Here is an 18,805-nt window from a genome sequence, read left to right as displayed (position 1 = left end):
CCTGGCTTTCTGCCTGAATTAGACAATTGTCCTGGTATGGGTATATTTGAATACTTCTTTGCCTGCAAAATGCAATGACTGGAGCTAGGCACTTTGTGAATACCCTGGGCGCAGTAGATACGCCAAAGGGCAGTGCAGAGAACTGATAGTGCATGTAGTCTGCTCTGAAGCGTCTGAAGCGTACTTCTGCAAGATTCCCTGATTGGGATGTGCAAGTAGGCTTCCTTTAAATCCGGTGTTGCTAACCAAGCGTTTTTGCCTAGCATGGGAAGCAGCTGATGAATTGTTAGCATTTTGAATTTTGGGATTACCAAAAAGGTGTTTAGGATAGATGGGTCCAGGATAGGATGCCAGGAATGGTCTTTTCTGGGAACTAGGAAAAGTCTTTAGTAAAAACCTTGCCCCCATTCTTCTTCTGGGACAGGTTGAATAGCCTTGATGCTTAGAAGAGAAAGGACTTGCTTTTGAGCCTCTGCCCACTGATACCGTTTGGGGTTGGTAAGGAGTGGAAGTGGAATCTGTACCCTTGGGAAACTATTTAAAACCCATTTGTCTTGGGTAATGAATTCCCAGTTTTTTGCATGCAGGGCGATTTTTCCCCCTAAAGGAACAGTCAGTTGAGCAGGGCTTAGAAGGTTTAAAGTTAAGTCATTGTGACAGTTTACCATGGCGGGTGTCTTACTACTTCCAGCTTTGGAAGTGGAAACCCCCCACTGCTTAGGCCTGTGAGTACCTTGAGACTGAAGCCTGGGTGGTCTGCTGGTTCTGGGTTTGGACTGAGAAGGCCTGGAAGAGGCAGGAAAGGACCAATTCTTAGAAGGCCGGTGCCTACTAAATATGGGAGGCTGTACTTGCAGGAAATCTTTAACAGTTTGCATAGATTTAGCTTTTTCCTCCATCTTTTTAAGAACTTCTTCTGCCTGGTTGCCAAACAGGCGGTCTTGGTTTAAGGGAGCATCTAGTAATTTTGCTTTAACATGATCAGGCAAAGTTTGCTACTTAAGCCAAGCATGCCTTCTAAGTACAGACTCAATGACAGCAGCCCTGCAAGATGCTACTAATGAATCAAAACCACATTGCAAAGTATGTTTTCCAACTTGTTCAGCAGAATGCATTAAATCCTATAATTCTTTATTTTCAGCACAGTCAGGAATCAACATCATTTTCTATTTAAGCAATCCAATAATATGCTGTTGATACTTTAACATATGAAACTGGCAGTTTAAGGCCCTAATGGCCAAAGTTGCAGAAGTGTAAACCTTCTTACCCCATTTGTCCAGGGCCCTGGAATCTCTATCAGAGGGGGTAAGGTTTTTGGCAGTAGTAGCCTTAATGCCTTTGGTTCCCGGCGAAATGGTCTCGGGATCCGCAGTAGGATTCTTAAAGAGGAGCTTGTGAGAGTCAGGTACTCTAATACCGGTCAGGTTTTCTGGGAGCCGGAGGTAAAGGGTCAGGGTCCAGGCTAGATTCCAAGAAGGCATCATCTACAATGTCCAGTATAGGAGGGATAGCTAAAGGCCTGTGTTGAGATATGAGTAAGAATTCCCTAAGCCTCTTTTTGGAGTCAGAGTAATCCCTGGCTTTCCCAGTGGAAAAGCTCCCTAAGAGTATGCAAAATTTCACCAAAAGAGAAATCCTCTGGAGGGGAAGCAGAGGGAATGGAGTCCTCTGCATCAGAATCCTCATAGGTGGATAAGGGCAACTCTTGTTCATCAGAAAAAACAGAAAGTTCAGAATCTTGATCAGAAGAATCAGAAGGAAAATCAGTTCTAGGTCTCTTAGAGGGGATAAGGGTGGCTTCCCCTGATTAGAGTAATAAGGTCTTCAGCCATTAGTTGTTTTTTAGGCATAGAGGCCTGACCATGCGGTCTGGGCATCAGTTTTCTAGTCGTGGATCGAGATTTAGGCCTTGAAGAAGAAGATGGGCTTAAAATTCAAGTCAGTAGGCCTGAATACACCCTCAGAAGCCGGTGCCTGCACAGTGGCTCCGGACCCATCCAAGGTAGAGACATCTGCAGGATCCACAGTCGAATAAGCATCTTGCAACATACCGGACTCCGAATGGGTCTCAGTAGAGGTCTGCGAATCTGAAGTAGCGGGTATCAGGGGCTGCGAAAGCACCAGAGTACCAGCGAACTGGTGACTAGCTTAATTGAAGCGTCGTCAGCAGCTTTGGACCTATGTGGCCTGTCTCTTGTCTTTATCTTTGCGTCTTTTCGGAATGTCTGTAGTCGGGTGGCTTACCGAAGCCACTTCTGGATAATTGAACAGAGTGCCAAAATATTTAGATGCGAAAATGAGCAGACGAATAGTTAGAGGTTTGAATAGGGCACAAAACCTACAGCGAGGGACGTCGTGGTCTGGCTCCAAGCAAGGAATGCAGTATGAATGGGAATCTTTATGAGGTATTTGCTTTCCACAAGAAATACAATTGTTAACTTTTACTGACATCGGTTTAGAGCAAGAAAAAGTTTCCCCAACGGGGTACTTATCGGATCCGAAACTCGAAAATGAAAATTTCAGGAGTCAGCCGACCGGCACTTGCAAACTGCTTCTGCTTCAGGCACCACACGGCAAGAAAGACTGATGTAATGGCATCGGCTGCATGCTTTACACCCCTGACTACCTGACGTCATGGAAGATGAGACAGCAACCGACGCAGGACCCAAGACTTTGATAATCAGGCCGACTGAGGGCTACCTGCAAGCAGATAACACAAATGTGATGACTGCAACAGTAAAACATGAAGAACATCATGTTAGGGACAAGGCAGAGTTGCTGCAGAGGTAGGGAGACATGCTACATACCCCCTAAATGCACACCAACCCTTAATCTTAGCAAATGGAATCAAAGCAGTGTGGGGAAATAACAGGATAGTGGATAAAACAAGAACCACATCAGCAAATACAAGTGGCCAGACCTCAGGATGCCCTTAAGTTCCATGCTAGCCACAACCTCTCCAGAAATAGCCCTGAGGTAGAGGAGATGGCTGTTAAACCTGTCAATGGATATGGAGAGCCAGGTAGGGAGCCACAGAATGTTGCAGGAGTGAAAAAACTCCAAAATAATTATCCAGGTAATATGCAAAACAATAACGTGCAATATCTACAATCGCTGTGATATAGTGATCATTTTACGGGGAAGCTTTATGGGGATGCATGCAATATGAAGTTTTACTAAAGGGGAAAGTTGACTTGAAAGAACCTTCATTTGGTTGTCTAAGATGTATTTTAAGGGCACTGAAGAAGGTGGTTAGGGGGACTTTCTCATAGCCTGAGTTGAGATACAAAACCTGTGGCGACAGAGATCAGTTTGTTATGGGAATGAAAATGCTTTGGCAGGGGGACAGTCAACTAAGACAGTAATGGACCTGCTTGACATATAGCTTTCTAATGAAGACGGGAAATATTTCACTAAGAATTTTGTAAAGAAGGGACAAGAAAGGTATTGCTCTTTACTGGATGGGGAGTCATTTAATTTAGCCAAGAGATGACAGTTGTGTTCTTGACAGGAGGAAAGCATTAACAAGAAGACAAATTTTGTTTTGTTACTTTTAAAAATGAATTGCTGTTCTCCAAGCTGAAGTAATAAGGGGAAGCTCCATATTCAAGTTGTGCTAGGAGGATTTTGTTGTCCACTATTGTCTTTCCTTCAGCACACTGTCTAGAATACTAGTTTAATTTCTGTCATTGTTTCTTATACATGAGAAAAGTTTAGTTTTAGGTCCAACTACATTCCTAGGCACATATTGGCTCAGCGGTTTCCACCATTTCTTTCTTGCTATTTTGCATCTGCTAATTCTATGCTACATGGAATATCTTGAACTGTACTCCAAACAGCATTGTTTTTATTACTTACTTTTAATACAGCTAAGAATAAGTTGCACATTCTTCAGCCAGATATCCCTGAATAGTGGAGTTAGAGAATTCAAGTATTTTAGTACAACACAGAGAAAAATACACCACGGCCACTTGAGGAAAGAAAAATTGTTGTTTAATTCAGTTAGCACCTTCGTGTCCTGCCTGGACACCATCAGACTTACAAAAACCAACAGCATTACTCAGCTTTATATATCAGCATCACAAGTCAACTAGTCAATCACTAATCACGCTCTAGCTTTCAAAATTTTAAAAACACTGTGCAGTCAGTCATTCATCCTAGAACTATATGTATATATAGCAATATAATAAAACATTAAAAAAAGCACATAATCAATACAGAAGACATCCATTGAAAATCAATATATGTAAAAAACTCATTTATATAAAAACATCTAAATTTGTATATAGAAAAATCGTTCGGACATCCAATGCATCAATATACATATAAATGCATTCATTGTTATACTGTGCGTCATTCATATATCAACCACAAGATGTCACTGTTCATTCAACTTATCTAATACATGTAAAAGCCACTTTCTCAGTGAAAAATGTTCACATAACACACCCGCATAATCAATAATACAGGACATAACCTATAAAAACTGTACATATGTACCTAACCACTAAAACATCTAAAATCAAGAAAAAATGAGAAAGGCAGGTATTGTCAATGTTTTAAAGGTATATCTATTAAAAATGGCTTTAAACTTTAAACCCCAGTTTTTGTCAGCCTGTAGTCTCATAACCCATCTCATCTCACGTTTGTGTAATCCTTTACATTACCTAATCTCATACTTTTCCAACTCAATAGCCAAAAATTTAAATTTATGTGTAAAGTCATTGTTCAACACTTCTCACGAGGGCAATGTCATCATCTTCTCTATTAATGGCATACAAGTGCTCTCTTGCCCGTTCTCCAAGGGTGTGCTTGGTCTCACCTATATAGAATGTCAAACATTTCGTGCACTTTGCTAAATAAACCAGATCTCTAGAGCTGCAATCTGCATAACACAAATTCATATTTCCTTTTTGTGCTGGGAAGTAAGAAGCTACTATCATTCACCATACACTGGCAGTAGCTGCACTTTCTACAGCCAAAGATGCCTAACCTGTCAGACTGTACCCTTTTTTCAACATGATTGTCATAGTAGAGAAGTCTTTTCAATGACTTATTACTATTGTATGAGTGACTAGGTCTATTACCCACTATGCGCAAATTTTTTTTCATCATTTTTCAAACTCTCCCTATTCCTGGTTATAATCTGTCATATGTCATCAATGTTTGTAGAAAAGGGTATAGTCAATCGGCATTTATTCACTTTAACTCTAGGGGTTTGTATATCAACTCCTGTACGATTCCTTCTACCTCTAAAATAAGGTGTGCCTCTATCTGACCATAGGGTGGTAGACAGGAATAAGAGCCACTCTTGTCCAGTATCTCAATTAACTAATGGAAAAGTAAAGAACCAACAAATCGAAGAGACTGAATGTAGCTGTCCCTGGTGGAGACTCCTCTGAGGAAAGCTGCAGAGGTGGAGGCTGCTCTGGTGGAGTGTGTCCTGACCCCCTTGGGAGGAAGATTACCATTTTGTTTGTAGCAGAAATGAATGCAGTGTGCTATCCATTTGGAAATGGTTTGCTTGGAGATGGCTTTGCCTTCTGCTCCTGTAGCAAAAGCTAACCAGCAATTGATCAGACTTTCTGAAGGATTTAGCCTGCCCAGATAGTATCTGAGCTGTCTGTGCACATCTAGAGAGTGAAGAATCCTTTCCCCCTTGTTCTTTGGATTAGGAAAGAAGGTGGGCAAATGAATGGATTGGTTGACAGTCATGCTGGACACCACCTTGGGCATGAAGGATGGGTTAGTTCTGAGTGACACCTGGTCTGCATGGAAGATGATGAAGGGTTCCACAGCCATGAGTGCTTGCAGCTCAGAGACTCTTCTGGCTGTAGTGATGGCCAGACGGAATGCCATCTTCCAGGAGATAAATTTTAGCTCTGCAGAAGAAGCTGGCTCAAAAGGAGGCAGGGTGAGTTTTTCCAAGACAAAGGTAAGGTCCCAAGCTGGTGTTGGTGCCCTTCTGGGGGGCCTCAAGTTGCTAGCCTCTCTGAGGTACTGGGGCTGCTCAGTGGGAAAAATGAGCAGAAATAGCAGAGGCATGAATTTTTACAGAGGTGAAAGACAGACCACTGTGTAGTAGGCAGCTGTGCCGTATTGACCCCCTTAGCCTGGATTCATGTGCAGAACCTTTTTCATTTATCTGCATAAGACTTTCTGGTGCTAGAGCGTCTGGCCTCACGGATAACATCCAGAACCTGTTTACTGAGGATGGCAGATTAGTTTGGGGTTAGGGAATAAGCCAAGCTGCCAAATTGAGTGTCTGCAATTGGGGATGCATGAATTCCCCTTCCCTCTGGGTTAGGAGGTTTGGAATTTGAGGAAGATGCCATCGAGGAGGCAGTAGGGACAGGCTGCTCAGCAAGGGGTACCAGTGCTGTCGGGGCCAGTCTGGAGCTATAAGAATGCTACTTGGTTTTTCCTCCCTTATGTTGAGCAGTACCTGCAGATGAGTGTTAGGGGAGGAGAGGCATAGACTGAGAGGTTGACCCAGGGGAAGGACAGGGTATCCAGTTTCCAAGTCATGCAGTGATGTTCCCTGGTGCAGAATTTGCAGAGTTGATGGTTGGTGTGGGACACAGAGGTCGACCTCTAGGGTTCCCCACTTCTGAATTATTAGGGTGAAGGTACTTCTGTTGAGCTGCCACTCGCCTGGGTCCAGGAGGTTTCTGCTTAATTGGTCTGCCAGGGAGTTGAGAGAGCCTGGTAGGTATTGTGCTAACAGGTGTAGTTGCATGGAACAGCCTGTGAGCCAAAGGGTCATGGCCAGCCTGCATAGGGGGTAGGAGTGAGTCCCTCCCTGCTTGTTGATGTATCGCATCACAGTGGTGTTGTCTGTTTTGATCAAGAGAACCCCTGGAGAGAGAAGTGTTGTCTGTTTTGATCAGGAGAACCCCCTGGAGAGAGTAGTGGTTTGAAAGCTATTGGGGCGCGTTGCTTAGTCATCATCCCTTTTTGACTGATGTGCAGGGGGATTTGCTGTGGGCTCCATTGGCCCTGTATGCACCTGCTGTCCAGGTGTGCACCCTAAGCGTAGTCTGATGCGTCTGTGGTAAGGGTCTGGGCGGCAGGGGGGGGGTGGGGAAAAGGGCAGTCCCCTTGTTGTGGGAGCATGCTGTTGCCCACCAAAGAAATTCCTGTTTGAGGCAAGGAATTATAGGTAGAAGAGTTTCCAATTCTTGAGAGAGTGTTGACACCAAAGGCTCTTTAGTTACCACTGAAGTTTCCTCATATGCAGTCTGGCATATGGAATGAGTAGTACGCAAGATGCTATTGAAGCCCAGAACTTGCAGGATTTTCCTTGCAGAAAGCTGGGGCCTGGTGGCCAGTTGAAAGAAGTAAGCTGTCAGGAAAATTTGTTTCCCTGGTGTAAGGTATGCCATCTGGGATGCTGTGTCCAGACTTGCTCCCAGGAAGGTTATCCTTTCGGTGGGCACCTGTTTTGATTTCTTTTTGTCGATTGTGTACCCTAGGGAGGTTAGCAGGGTCTTTACAAAGGTCAGGTGCTTGAGCAGCTTTTCCTGGCTGTCCGCCTGAATAAGGCAATCGTCTAAGTAGGGGTAAATTTGAATATTTTGTCTGTGAAAGGCAATGGCCGGAGCCAGACATTTTGTGAAAACTCTTGGAGCAGTAGATAAGCCAAAAGGAAGTGCAGAGAACTGAAAGTGTTCAGGTCCTGCTCTGAAGCAAAGATATTTCCTGCATGATTCCCTGACAGGAGGTAGGCTTCTTTTAGATCTAGGGCAGCTAGCCAAACATCCTTGGAGAGCATGGGTAGCAGCTGCTGGAGGGTGAGCATTTTGAATTTTGGGATCACCAGGAAGGCGTTTAGAATGGATAGATCAAGGATTGGGCACCAGGTGCCCTCTTTTCTGGGTACCAGAAAAAGTTTTTCTATCTGTTCTGCAGGAACTTGTTCTACTGCCCTCAAAGAGAGAAGGGAATGGATTTGCTTTTGAGCCTCTGTCCACTGATTTGGTGGTAGATCTGGGGACCCTTCTGGGGTTGAAAGGGTATGGAAGGAGAATTTGTAACCCTGAGACACAATGTTCAGAACCCATTGGTCCTTGGTAATGGTGGCCTAGGTGCTCGAGTGAAGGGAAAGTTTTCCTCCTAAGGGTAAGTGAAGGTGGGCAGAGGGGAGGTCGGGAGGAGGGGAGTCATTGTGAGGTCTTACCATAGGGGGGTGCCTTAGAGCTCCCTGGTTTTGAAGTGGAAGTGGTCCACTGTTTAGATCTGTGCATTCCCTGGGGCTGTTGTATGGGTGGTCTGCTTCCATGGGCCTAGGCTGGGCTTGTCTACTCGGAGCAGGAAAGGACCAGTGCTTGGAGGGACAATGCCTGCTGGACCTGTAAGAATTCTTTAACTGTTTGCATAGATTTTGCTTTTTCTTCCATCTTTTTTAAAGACCTTTTCTTAGTGCCAAATAAGCTATCCTTGTGCAAGGAGGCATCCAACAATTTAGATTTCACATGGCCTGGCAGGGATTGTTCCTTAAGCCATGCATGTCTTCTAATGACAGATCCAGTGACTGCTGCCCTGCAAGAAGCTTCTTAGGGCGTCAAAACCACAGTTCAAAGTGTGTTTAGTTACTTGACTTGCAGAATGCATTATTCTTGTAAATCTTTAGATTCTGTCCAAGCAGGAAAGGAAGACATTTTTTGTTTAAGGAGTTTCAAGGTATGTTGCTGCTATTTAAGCAAATGGAACTGAGCTGTATACTTTTTTACCCCATCTGTCCAATGCTCTGGAATCCTTGTCTGAGGGGGTGGGATTCTTAGCAGAGGTTGCTTTAATCCCTTTTGGCCCTTGAGAAATGATCCCAGGGTTAGCGGTTGGATTTTTAAAAAGATATATGTGCGAGTCAGGGACTCTGTAGTACCTGTCTGGCTTTCTGGGAGCAGGAGGTAGTGCATCAGGAGTCAAGCTGGATTCAAGGAAATCATCATCCACCACATCCAGGACTGAGGGGATGGCCAAGGGTCTGTGTGGAGGTAGATGTAGGAATTCCCAGAGTCTCTTTTTAAACTGAGGGTAGTCCTGACTCTCCCATTAGAAATGCTCCCTTAAGGTATGCAGGGTTTCCCCTAAGGAAAAATCCTGTGGGGGAGAGGCTGAAGGAATGGATTCCTCTGCATTAGAATCCTCATAAGTGGAGAGAGGTTGCATATCTTCATAGTCAGATTCATCAGATTCATCCGACTCTTGTTCAGACAAAACTACTGGGGTCAGATCTCTTTTCCTTTTTGAGGGGGTGGCTTGGCTTCCCCTAATTAGCATGATAAGGTTTTCCACCATTTTAAACATTTGAGAATGAGGTAAGGAAGCAGGCGCCTGAGAGCGGGTAGTCAGTTTCTTGGGTGTGGCTTGAACCTTGGGCCTAAGGAACTCTGTTGTTTTCGAAAGAATGGTAGTCGCAAAAAGTTGGTTTATGTCGAGATTCGGTAGTGCGAAGGACTTCCTCTGAAGCAAGTGCCTGCTCAGCAGCTCCAGACCCATCCAACGTAGAGATGACTGCAGGATCCTTAGATGAAGAAGAGTTCCGCAGTATACTGGACTCTGACAGGGTCTTGGTAGTGGCCTGAGAATCAACTGAAGTAGGCATCAGGGGCTGCAAAAGCGCCTCACTGAGTACCGGAGAAATTACAACTAGCTTAACGGAAGCGTTGTCGGTAAGTATGGACCTGTGCGGTCTGTCTCTTCTTTATCTTTACGTTTTTTCAGACGATCTGCTGTCAGATGACTTACCGAAGCCATATTGGAATTCAAGGACAGAAAACAAAAATATCTGGCTACAATAAGGGCCCAACGACAGCTCTGGCATTGAACAAAGCACAGAACCAGCAATGGTGGACACCGAAGCCATATCGGAATTCGAGGACTGCAAACAAAAATATCTGGCTACAATAAGGGCCCGACGATAGCTCTGGCGTTGAACAAAGCATAGAAGCAACAATGGTGGACATCATGGTCTCGGCCTAGACAAGTGATGCAGTAAGAGTGCAATTCTTGGTGTGGTACTTGCTTTCCACAGGCAAGACAATTAAACTTTTTCTGACATCAGTTAGTGCAGGAAAAAAAGGATCCCCAATGGGGTACTTGGCTTTAAAAGACTTCAACTTCAATTTGGAAATGAAAACTCAGGTTCCACTCCAAGAAAGACTGATGTAATGACGTTGGCTGCCTTACTTTATACTACTGATGACCTGATGCAACAACAACCGACACAGAACTACTAAGTCTCTGGTATTTGGGCCGGCCAAAGCTACCCTGGCAGGGATAACCCAAATGTGATGACTGCAACAGTGAAACACGAATAACATCATGACTTGGTTGTGCATGGTTGGGTTGAATGGGAGACCTGGGTTGACTAACCTGGTTGCTAAAGCAAGGGAGTTCTTTCTTGAAAGATGGAAGAGGAATGTTGGCATCGAGAAGGGGGTGGCGCTGAGAACACACCAATTTAAGGTACAGTTGTATTTTCCTCATGTGTAATCCAGTGAGAAGTAACATAGGGATGGTGATAGCCATGAGTCCCACAGTCTTGACAGCTTGTCTGGCTCAGCAAAGATCCCATGCTGAAAGGAGAAGAAACTTGTTGGCTAGAGAGGTGACCTTCTCTTGAGGAATGGAGGAATGCATGGAAGACATGTCTAGATGGCATCCCAGGAAAGTCATTTGCTGGGAAGGAGGTTAGCTGGGATTTTTTTGTAGTTGATAGTGAACCCCAGCAAAACCAAGTCGTACTGTGTAATAAAGATGCTTTAGAAGAATGTCCCTGGCTACAGCCTGGAGTAGAAGATCTTTCATGTAAAGGAAAATCTGGATGACTAATGTGACAAAAAGCCACTACAGGGGCCATTCACTTTGTGAACATTCTTGGAAAGAGGAGAAAATAGTCCCAGTGGCCTGTTAACTGAACTGAGGCCTACCAGAAAGTGCATCCCTCTGAATTTTCTATGGAAATCTTCTCTTGGGAGTTTTCCTTTGTCTATAAAGAGTTCTGGTTTCTATCTTAGCGAAACAGGTGCATTTAGCTAGATAACTGGACATCAGGATTTGGCAGCAATCTTTCATAATTTTGCCCTGCTCCTGCAAAGCCTTGAATAGACTAGCAGCTTTGGGACCAAAAAGGAGATTGTTATCCAAGGGAAAGTCCAAAATCTTAGATTATAAATCTTTAGGGATAGGTTGGCTCCTTAACCAGGCATACCTTCTAATCACAGATTCAGTGGCAGCTGCCATGGAAGAAGCATCCGCAGCATCCACCACAGCTACATTTAAAACTGCTTAGCTATTTGAGAAGTCTGGGCCACTAAAGACTGCATAAGCTGTTTAGAGACTTGGTCTGTGCCTCTGTGACAGACTTGCTTAAGGATTGTAAGACTGAGAGTAAGAACTTGGTCATTTGAGTTTGACAATTAATGGCCCCCAAAGGCTAGTGTGGAAGAAGTGTAAACTTCCTTGCCCAACCTGTCCATTGCAACTATCTTTGGCATTAGGAAGAAAAGTAGTGTCAGAGTAACTTGAAAGGTTTGTCTGAATCTAGAGAGACTGTGGCTGGGTCTACCACAGGATTTTTGTACAAGTATTTGAGTTCATCAGGAATTTTCTAGAACCTATCCAGTCTTTTTGGTGCAGCGGACAGAGTCAGGAGCCAAGGAAGTATCCTGAAAGGTATCCAGATAAGCCTTTAACACAGGTGGGAGTGGGGGCAGGGGTTTCAATCTCCAATAAATTATAATAATTTTTCTTCTGCATCTTAAGAAATCTGTCCAGTAGAATGTAACAGGGAGGAGTAGTCTAGGGAGAGGTCCAAATTCTTATCTGGTTCCTCATCAGAGCAAAAGGAATCCAGTGCCTGCTTATGAAGTGCCATGAAGAGGTCACAAAAGAAGGGGCCTTCAAGGGCATGACTGCCTTGAAAAGCCCTTGAGAGAAAACAAACCACTTTCTTTGCATGCAGACAGTGACACTATCTGTTTGACTTTGTTTTTTCTTTTTAGGGGTGACGTCCACATGAATTAACTTAGGAGGCTCTGAACATTGTCACATTTCTATTACGGTTATGGAAATCTTTTCCCTCACAAGGATCAGAGGGATTCCATGAGGTCCCTCTGATACATTACCTGTGGTTCGTAGGAGGATTATGTCTTTGAGGCCTCAGCAGCCATACCAGCCTCAGACGGGGTCTCAGTACAGGCCTCATGAGAAGTCGATTGTCATACCAAGGGTTAGGCCACCTCAGTGGGTACATCTGATTCCAAGACAACAGATAAAGAATCCTCTCTTGGTCTCACGTTTCTTCTTAGATGGGAGGCCTACGTCTGGGCCTTCTGACATAGTGGGATTGGGCGAGTTGCTTAACACATTGGATCTTGAGTGTATCAAGAGCAAACAGCCTAAATCAGAGGGTTTACTGAACAAAAGACTGGCACATGGAACAAGATTTATGGTCATGTTTGGGCCCTAAATTAAACAAACTCTTAGTGTACAAGTTTTTGTAAGGAATTTGTCTACTTCACTCACACTTACCCTTCCTAGTTGACATCTAACAATAATTAGCCAAGAAAGAGACAAGGAAATAGAAGGTAATAAACCACAAATCAAAGTCAGAAATACAGCAAACCACACAAAGAAGCCAGTAAATCCAAAAGGTCGGTTAAAAGCTTTATCAGTACATAGACTCTAGCGCCTCCGCTATACAGCCTTCAAGGAGTAAATCATCATAAGCAACCAGCGCCTTAAATGCATGTAAAAACAGAACACACCTAAAACAAGGGGAACAGGTGGTCCCCAACAGGGCATTTATCTGATCCAACAAGTGAAGCTGTGATACCTAGTGACCAAAGGATTACACAGTTTGTTGGGTGCACAGACTTGCATTCAGGCTGGTATGGGGATAGTATGGGGATCTCCTACGTATGTCAGCTTTAGTATCTCAATGCCTATGAACGGAGGTCAGCGTCTGGATGTACATCATATGAAGGTAAAGCTTTGGTACTCTGGCCAGTTCTCAGCAAGCAAAACACATTTGCTAAGATTACTGCAACAGTAAATCAGTCAGGACATCTGAAGTGACTTCAGCAGCTAAGTATGCAGACATTTACTACCCTAACCATCACCAGCCATTCTGGTTTAGCACTTCAGTAAGATAGGCACATAGTCTATAGCTCAAACAGGATTCAGATTTCATAAGCACAGATTTGATCTGTGGATCAACCTACTGTAACCCAACACTTACCGGAAATAAAAAAAACACTATTGTAATTGCCAATAATAATTAAAAAATAAATAAAATAGAGATGGTGTTGGTGGTGCTGTGAGACACAGAACTTACCAGAAGTAGCCTTGCTGCGAGGTTATCCATATCTGGCACATATGACTCTACTGGTGCTGGTGACTTTGGCGAGAAGGTGCCATAGGGTATGGTAACATCTGTAGGCCAGTCTTCCTCAGGAGGAAGTCCAATCATGCTGAAATAAGCAATACTTGTTTAAAATTATTGCAATTGTTATCACAGACAATGCAGGAATCACCAACATCTGCAAAACTTCCTTCTATGTACAGTTAGTACATTCCAGCTACTATATTCAACAGCTGTCAACGGCAATTGTTAGTTTTTTTTTCAATCTACAGCCAACTCTTGTCAAAGGAATTGTTAACTAATCTGGACCCTCATCCTCCAGTTTTAAACATTATACCTGCCTACATTCAACAATGGCTGCTAATGTAATAGTTTAAATAGGATTCAAATCAACTCCATCAAAACCATTCACAGACATGGCTCTCAACTGTCCAGACTTCGCAGAATGTCCAGATTTTTGTCTCGTATTTTTGGTTTATTCGTCATAAAATTTGTGTTGTTTTTTAGCACATAACTGAGGAATGAAGTTACTAAATAATGACACACGTTTGAATTTCAGACTTAATATCCTCCAAAAAATGCATGGCTGACAAATCATGTTATTCTAGGAATGTTTTAAGTTTATAGGAGCAATATTTAAAATCTGTCCCCATTTTTGGGCCTTTGTCCCCCATTTTAGGCTTTGTGCAGATTCTTGTCCTAAAAGGCTGAGAGGTACATTCACAGATGTAGAGAAAATACTCTCTAATCTCAATCTAAAAGCTACAGAAACAGATTTCTATAGAAAGAGGGGTGAGGGCAGAACTATTGTGTCCCACTGCCACTAAACTTCAGCTATTTAAAAAAAATTGCTGCAGTAAGATGCTCTACTTTTTCATATCAGAAGGCATGCATTTCAATTCTGCTAAAACCAGTGAAATTATTTAAGACTAGCAAATATAAGAGCACAAAATCTTTCAGAAATATAAAACACGCAATGGGCAAACAAGATTTTCTTGATTAAATCTCACATTTCAGTTTTATTAGCTTCAAAACCAATGCATAATACTTACTGGCTCATAACTGTGTGTGTGTGTGTGTGTGTGTGTGTGTGTGTGTGTGTGTGTGTGTGTGTGTGTGTGTGTGTGTGTGTGTGTGTGTGTGTGTGTGTGTGTGTGTGTGTATTACCTGATAAGGACTACACATGTATCTTTCCTTTTGGAAGCATAAGAATACAAACAGCATATACCAAGACAATTTGCTAAGCTTGCTTAGCCCCCCCCCCCCCATTTGCAGAGAGAAAGCTTTCAAGCCACGAATGACTCATAACAGCTTATCATAACTGAACTTCATGAAAAAAATTCATATTACAAATTACAATTCACTAAGCTTGCACGTGTGTGTGTGTGTGTGTGTCTCCGTGTGTGAATGCAAGTGTACACACTAGCGCGCTGTTGCAGGAGGATAGTGAAGGTACTACACCATGTCAGCATTATCTGTAAGCTTCCAGCTGCACTGTAAAATATCTCAAAGTCAAGCTCCCCAAGTGTCAGATAATGTCCAACGATGAAAGAAGACTGGGTGGATGACTGCCTGGAAGTCAATAAACAAAGGTAGAGATGCTGTCAGAGGAAGCACTTGACAGCTGTCAGCACAGAGTAGTAAAGGTATAAGTGGTTAACAAGCGTCTTTCTGTATTCCACGGTTTGATTCCCTCAGCCTCCTTTATGGTTTTAGGTAACATAAGAAACAAGCACACTCAGAAACCTCACAAACACGCATTGCAGGCAGCAACCATCACGAAACATTCATTTAAGAATCAAACTGACTGATTTCAAAAGCCCATAAGGCAAACTTTCACAAAGTCCAATATCCTAGTCATACCGGGTATCATAGTGAGACACAGATGCACCACTTACCAGGCTGTGCAAGATGGTCACAGGCAGCTGCCTATCAGGTTCCAAGATTCACTGCAGCACATGTGCTCAAATCCCTGCACCACAAGTACACATGCGACACACACACAGTGCATGTGGGTGTAAGAGAGTTGAGATGCAACTCCCTGGACTACATGAAGTTCTCAGAATGTGTGTATGAACCTAGCCTTAGCAGCATTCTTCCACCACTAAAACTGATGCCAGAATATGCACAAAAAAATTATCGATATCAACAAAGTCTTAACTACTGGCAACATTTAAAGGGGGTACCAACATATACCTGAATAGGAGTTGATGGCAGACCATCCTTACTGCTTTGCCAGGGTTGGCCATCCTTACTGCTTTGCCAGGGGTGGCCTGCACCTATCTCCCCAAGGCTTTCATATGCTGGCTAAATCCTTGTCCCCACTATTGTACCGTTTTTTAGGCAACAGCACTCTTCTAAAACTTTCAGTCTAATAAAACTGGATCTGGATAACAAAGGCATTGCTGCTCAATGCCTTGAGCAAAAAAAAAAAAAAAAAACATTTTATTCCCTACAGGCATGTCTTACTCTGGAAAACCTTGACATATGCATCAACACAGAAACCTGGTTCAAGATCAATGAGAGCCTTCCATCAGTGCGGGGCTTCAATGCCCCCACTCATTCAGGCCCAATGCATCACATGAAGGCACTAAAAGTGTCGGTATATCCATATTCTAAAAATAGTTGTGTAAGAACTTACCATAACCTTAGATGTCCTTCTCTTCCATGTTGCAGTATTCATTACTGTAGAGAGGTTGCTGCCTGCGGCACCGGACATCCGGCCAGTATACCAAAGTCTTCGGAGCAGGGGTATGTGTGATGTTTGATGTCACAGCCATAAACGAATGTTGGCTATAAAGGTGAAGTCTGCATGTACCCACTTCCGATTGGAGTGCTGCATACAGTACTACCCCTGGAAGCAATGAAGAGGAAGGAGGAAGCTTTTCAGACCCACATGGAATACCAAGCCAAATGGTGCCTCCTGGAGGCATATGCCTGATGCTGAGGTTTGGTGGATGGAGAGGAATCTGCCCCCTCACGTGGCTAAACAGGTAAAGAGGGGGGTAAGGAGGGTGGAATTGAATTACTGCAACATGGAAGAGAAGGACATCTAAGTTATTGTAAGTTCTTACACAACTATTCTATGCCCTTCTATTCTCATGTTGCAGTATTCATTACTGTAGGGACAGTACCAAAGCTTTAGGTATGAGCTTGGGAGGAGGGATAAGGTCCCTGGTCTATTAGGCCATGTAGAATGGACCTAGCAAAACTGCTTCTGGCCCTAGAAGCCAAACCTAGTTTGTAATGTCTGGTAAAAGTATGGACCGATGACCAGGTAGCAGTTTCTAGGATAGATGCATAGTCTACCCCACAGAAGAAAGCAGCTGCCCTAGTGGAATGAGCCCTCACGCTTTCAGATAGGGTTTTGCCATGAAAGGAGTAGCATGCAGAGATGGCCTTGGATATCCATGAAGAGATTGTCTGTTTAGAAACTGCCTTCCCCAAGGCTCTTGGGTGAAAGGAGGCAAACAGCTGGTCAGGCAATCTAATGGGTTTGGTCTTGCCCAGATAATACCAGAGTTGTCTGTGGACATCTAGTGAATGTAGAGTTCTTTCAGAGGAACTTTGAGGTTGAAAGACAGGCAAGTTAATGGTCTGATTCAAGGATAGCTCATTAACCACCTTAGGCATGAAGGAAGGGTTAGTCCTGAGGGAGACTCTGTCTTTATGGACGATGAGGTAAGGAGGGATGGCCATCAGGGCTTGGATTTCAGATACCCTCCTGGCGGATGCGAGGGCTACCAGCACTACTGTTTTCCAGGTACATAGCTTCAGTGAAGCAGAGTGGGCTCTCAAAAGGAGGGAAAGTGAGTTTTTCCAGGACATAATTCAGGTCCCATGTAGGCTGTATTGGTTTGAGGGGATCTGATACGGAGGACCCCTTTTAAAAAGAGCTTAACTTCTAATCTGAATGCCAGAGGAGGTACCAAAGGAAGACAAGTGGAAATGGCAGACAAGTGGACCTTAATATGTTAGTCCTGAATGGAGAAGCTCACACAAGTAAGTAAGGACCATGGCTACAGGAGTGAGTAAAGGGTCCTGGTTTTTCTTAGGACACTACCTGGATAATCTTTGCCATTTTGCCACATAATTGGCCTCCTACAGGACATTGAGTACGTCCTCTGAGTACAGGTGCCTAAAGGGGATCAGAACCCTATCGCCCATAAAGTCAGGCTGAGATTGCTCACCTTACAGTGTTATTGGGGACCCCCTGTCTTGCATGAGTAGGTCTAAACGGTGGGGTAACCTGTGGTGATTGCCCATGGCTAGTAGATGAAGGGGAAACCAATGTTTTGGACCTAGACTTTGGAATTCAGGCCGACTGAGGGTAGCCTGCCAGCAGGATAACCCAATTGTAATGACTGCAACAGTGAAACACGAAGAACATCCAATGTTGTCTTGGCCAGAAGGGAGTCACCAGCAGGATTTTTGGTTTTCCCCTCTGAATCTTCAGGAGGACCTTCTGAATCAGTGTGAAGGTGGGGGGGAGGCACAAAGATACATCCCCGCCCAAGAGAGCGAATGAGAAGGCAGAGATGTGGATCCCTTGTACCAAACAAAGGCATTTGATTGTTCTGGAAGGAGGCAAACAGGACTGCCTGAGGAATACCCCACTTGTGTATAAGATCTAGGAACACCTCTCTGTGAAGCATCCATTCGTGAAAGGGTGCAGAAGTTCTGCTGAGTGTGTCTGCCATAGATTTCTCAGCTGAAGGAATGTAAACTGCTTGAAGGTGGATTTGCAGAGATGAGACAAGAGACCGAATCTGTATGGCTAGGCTGCAAAGGGGGTAAGACCTTGTTCCCACACCCCTGCTTGTTTATGTACCACAAGACAGTCATATTTGTCTGCGACTACTTTCAAGGTGCTTGGTAGGAGGGCTGGTTGGAAGTCCTGCAGTGCTAAGAAAATGGCCCTAATCTCTTTGATGTTGCTGTGATCCCTTTGCCTCAGAGACCTCTCTCTCTGCACTTTGCTTAATTTTTGCTGGTGTTGTAAAACTACCCCCCCAACTTAGGTCTGAAGCATCTGTGAAGATTTGCCGTGAGAGTGGAGGTAACTGCAATAGCATGCCCTGGTTGAGATGGATGGCTGTAATCCACCATTCCAACTCTTTCTTCAGGCATGGTAGTAAGCGGAGGGAGACATCCAGAGGATGAGAATGTTGATTCCAATGAGTCTTTAGTACCCACTGGATCTTCCTCATGTGCAGCCTTACCAGCGGGAGCACTGGTATCAAGGATGCCATGTGTCCCAGGACTTTCAGGAATTCTCTGGCTGAACGTGTTTGAAGAGAGAGAGAAGCTTCTGAAGGTACAGAGCGATATCTTTCACCTTCTGGCAAGGGATGAAGGCTGCCATCCTGTCACTTCTTATCCCGCACTCTAGAAAGACTAGGTCTTTTGCAGGGGTCAGGTGGGACTTCTCTTAGT

General features: G+C 44.0%; 1 protein-coding gene across 3 annotated transcripts in view; it reads right to left on the bottom strand.

The window, feature by feature from the left end:
* Window positions 1-18,805, bottom strand: part of CDK4 (cyclin dependent kinase 4) — a 357,049-nt gene that overhangs the window by 66,128 nt on the left and 272,116 nt on the right. For all 3 annotated transcript variants that reach the window (XM_044071272.1, XM_044071273.1, XM_044071274.1), the window contains one exon: window positions 13,343-13,478. In XM_044071272.1, coding sequence (XP_043927207.1) covers window positions 13,343-13,478 — 136 coding nt within the window. The remainder of the gene's footprint in view (window positions 1-13,342; window positions 13,479-18,805) is intronic.

This window comes from Protopterus annectens, chromosome 5.part0 (genome assembly GCF_019279795.1).
Source record: "Protopterus annectens isolate FY-2018-M chromosome 5.part0, PAN1.0, whole genome shotgun sequence".
Taxonomy (NCBI): Eukaryota; Metazoa; Chordata; order Ceratodontiformes; family Protopteridae; genus Protopterus; species Protopterus annectens.
Note: the sequence above shows the minus strand (reverse complement) of the source record. Positions and strands in the feature narration are given on the sequence as shown.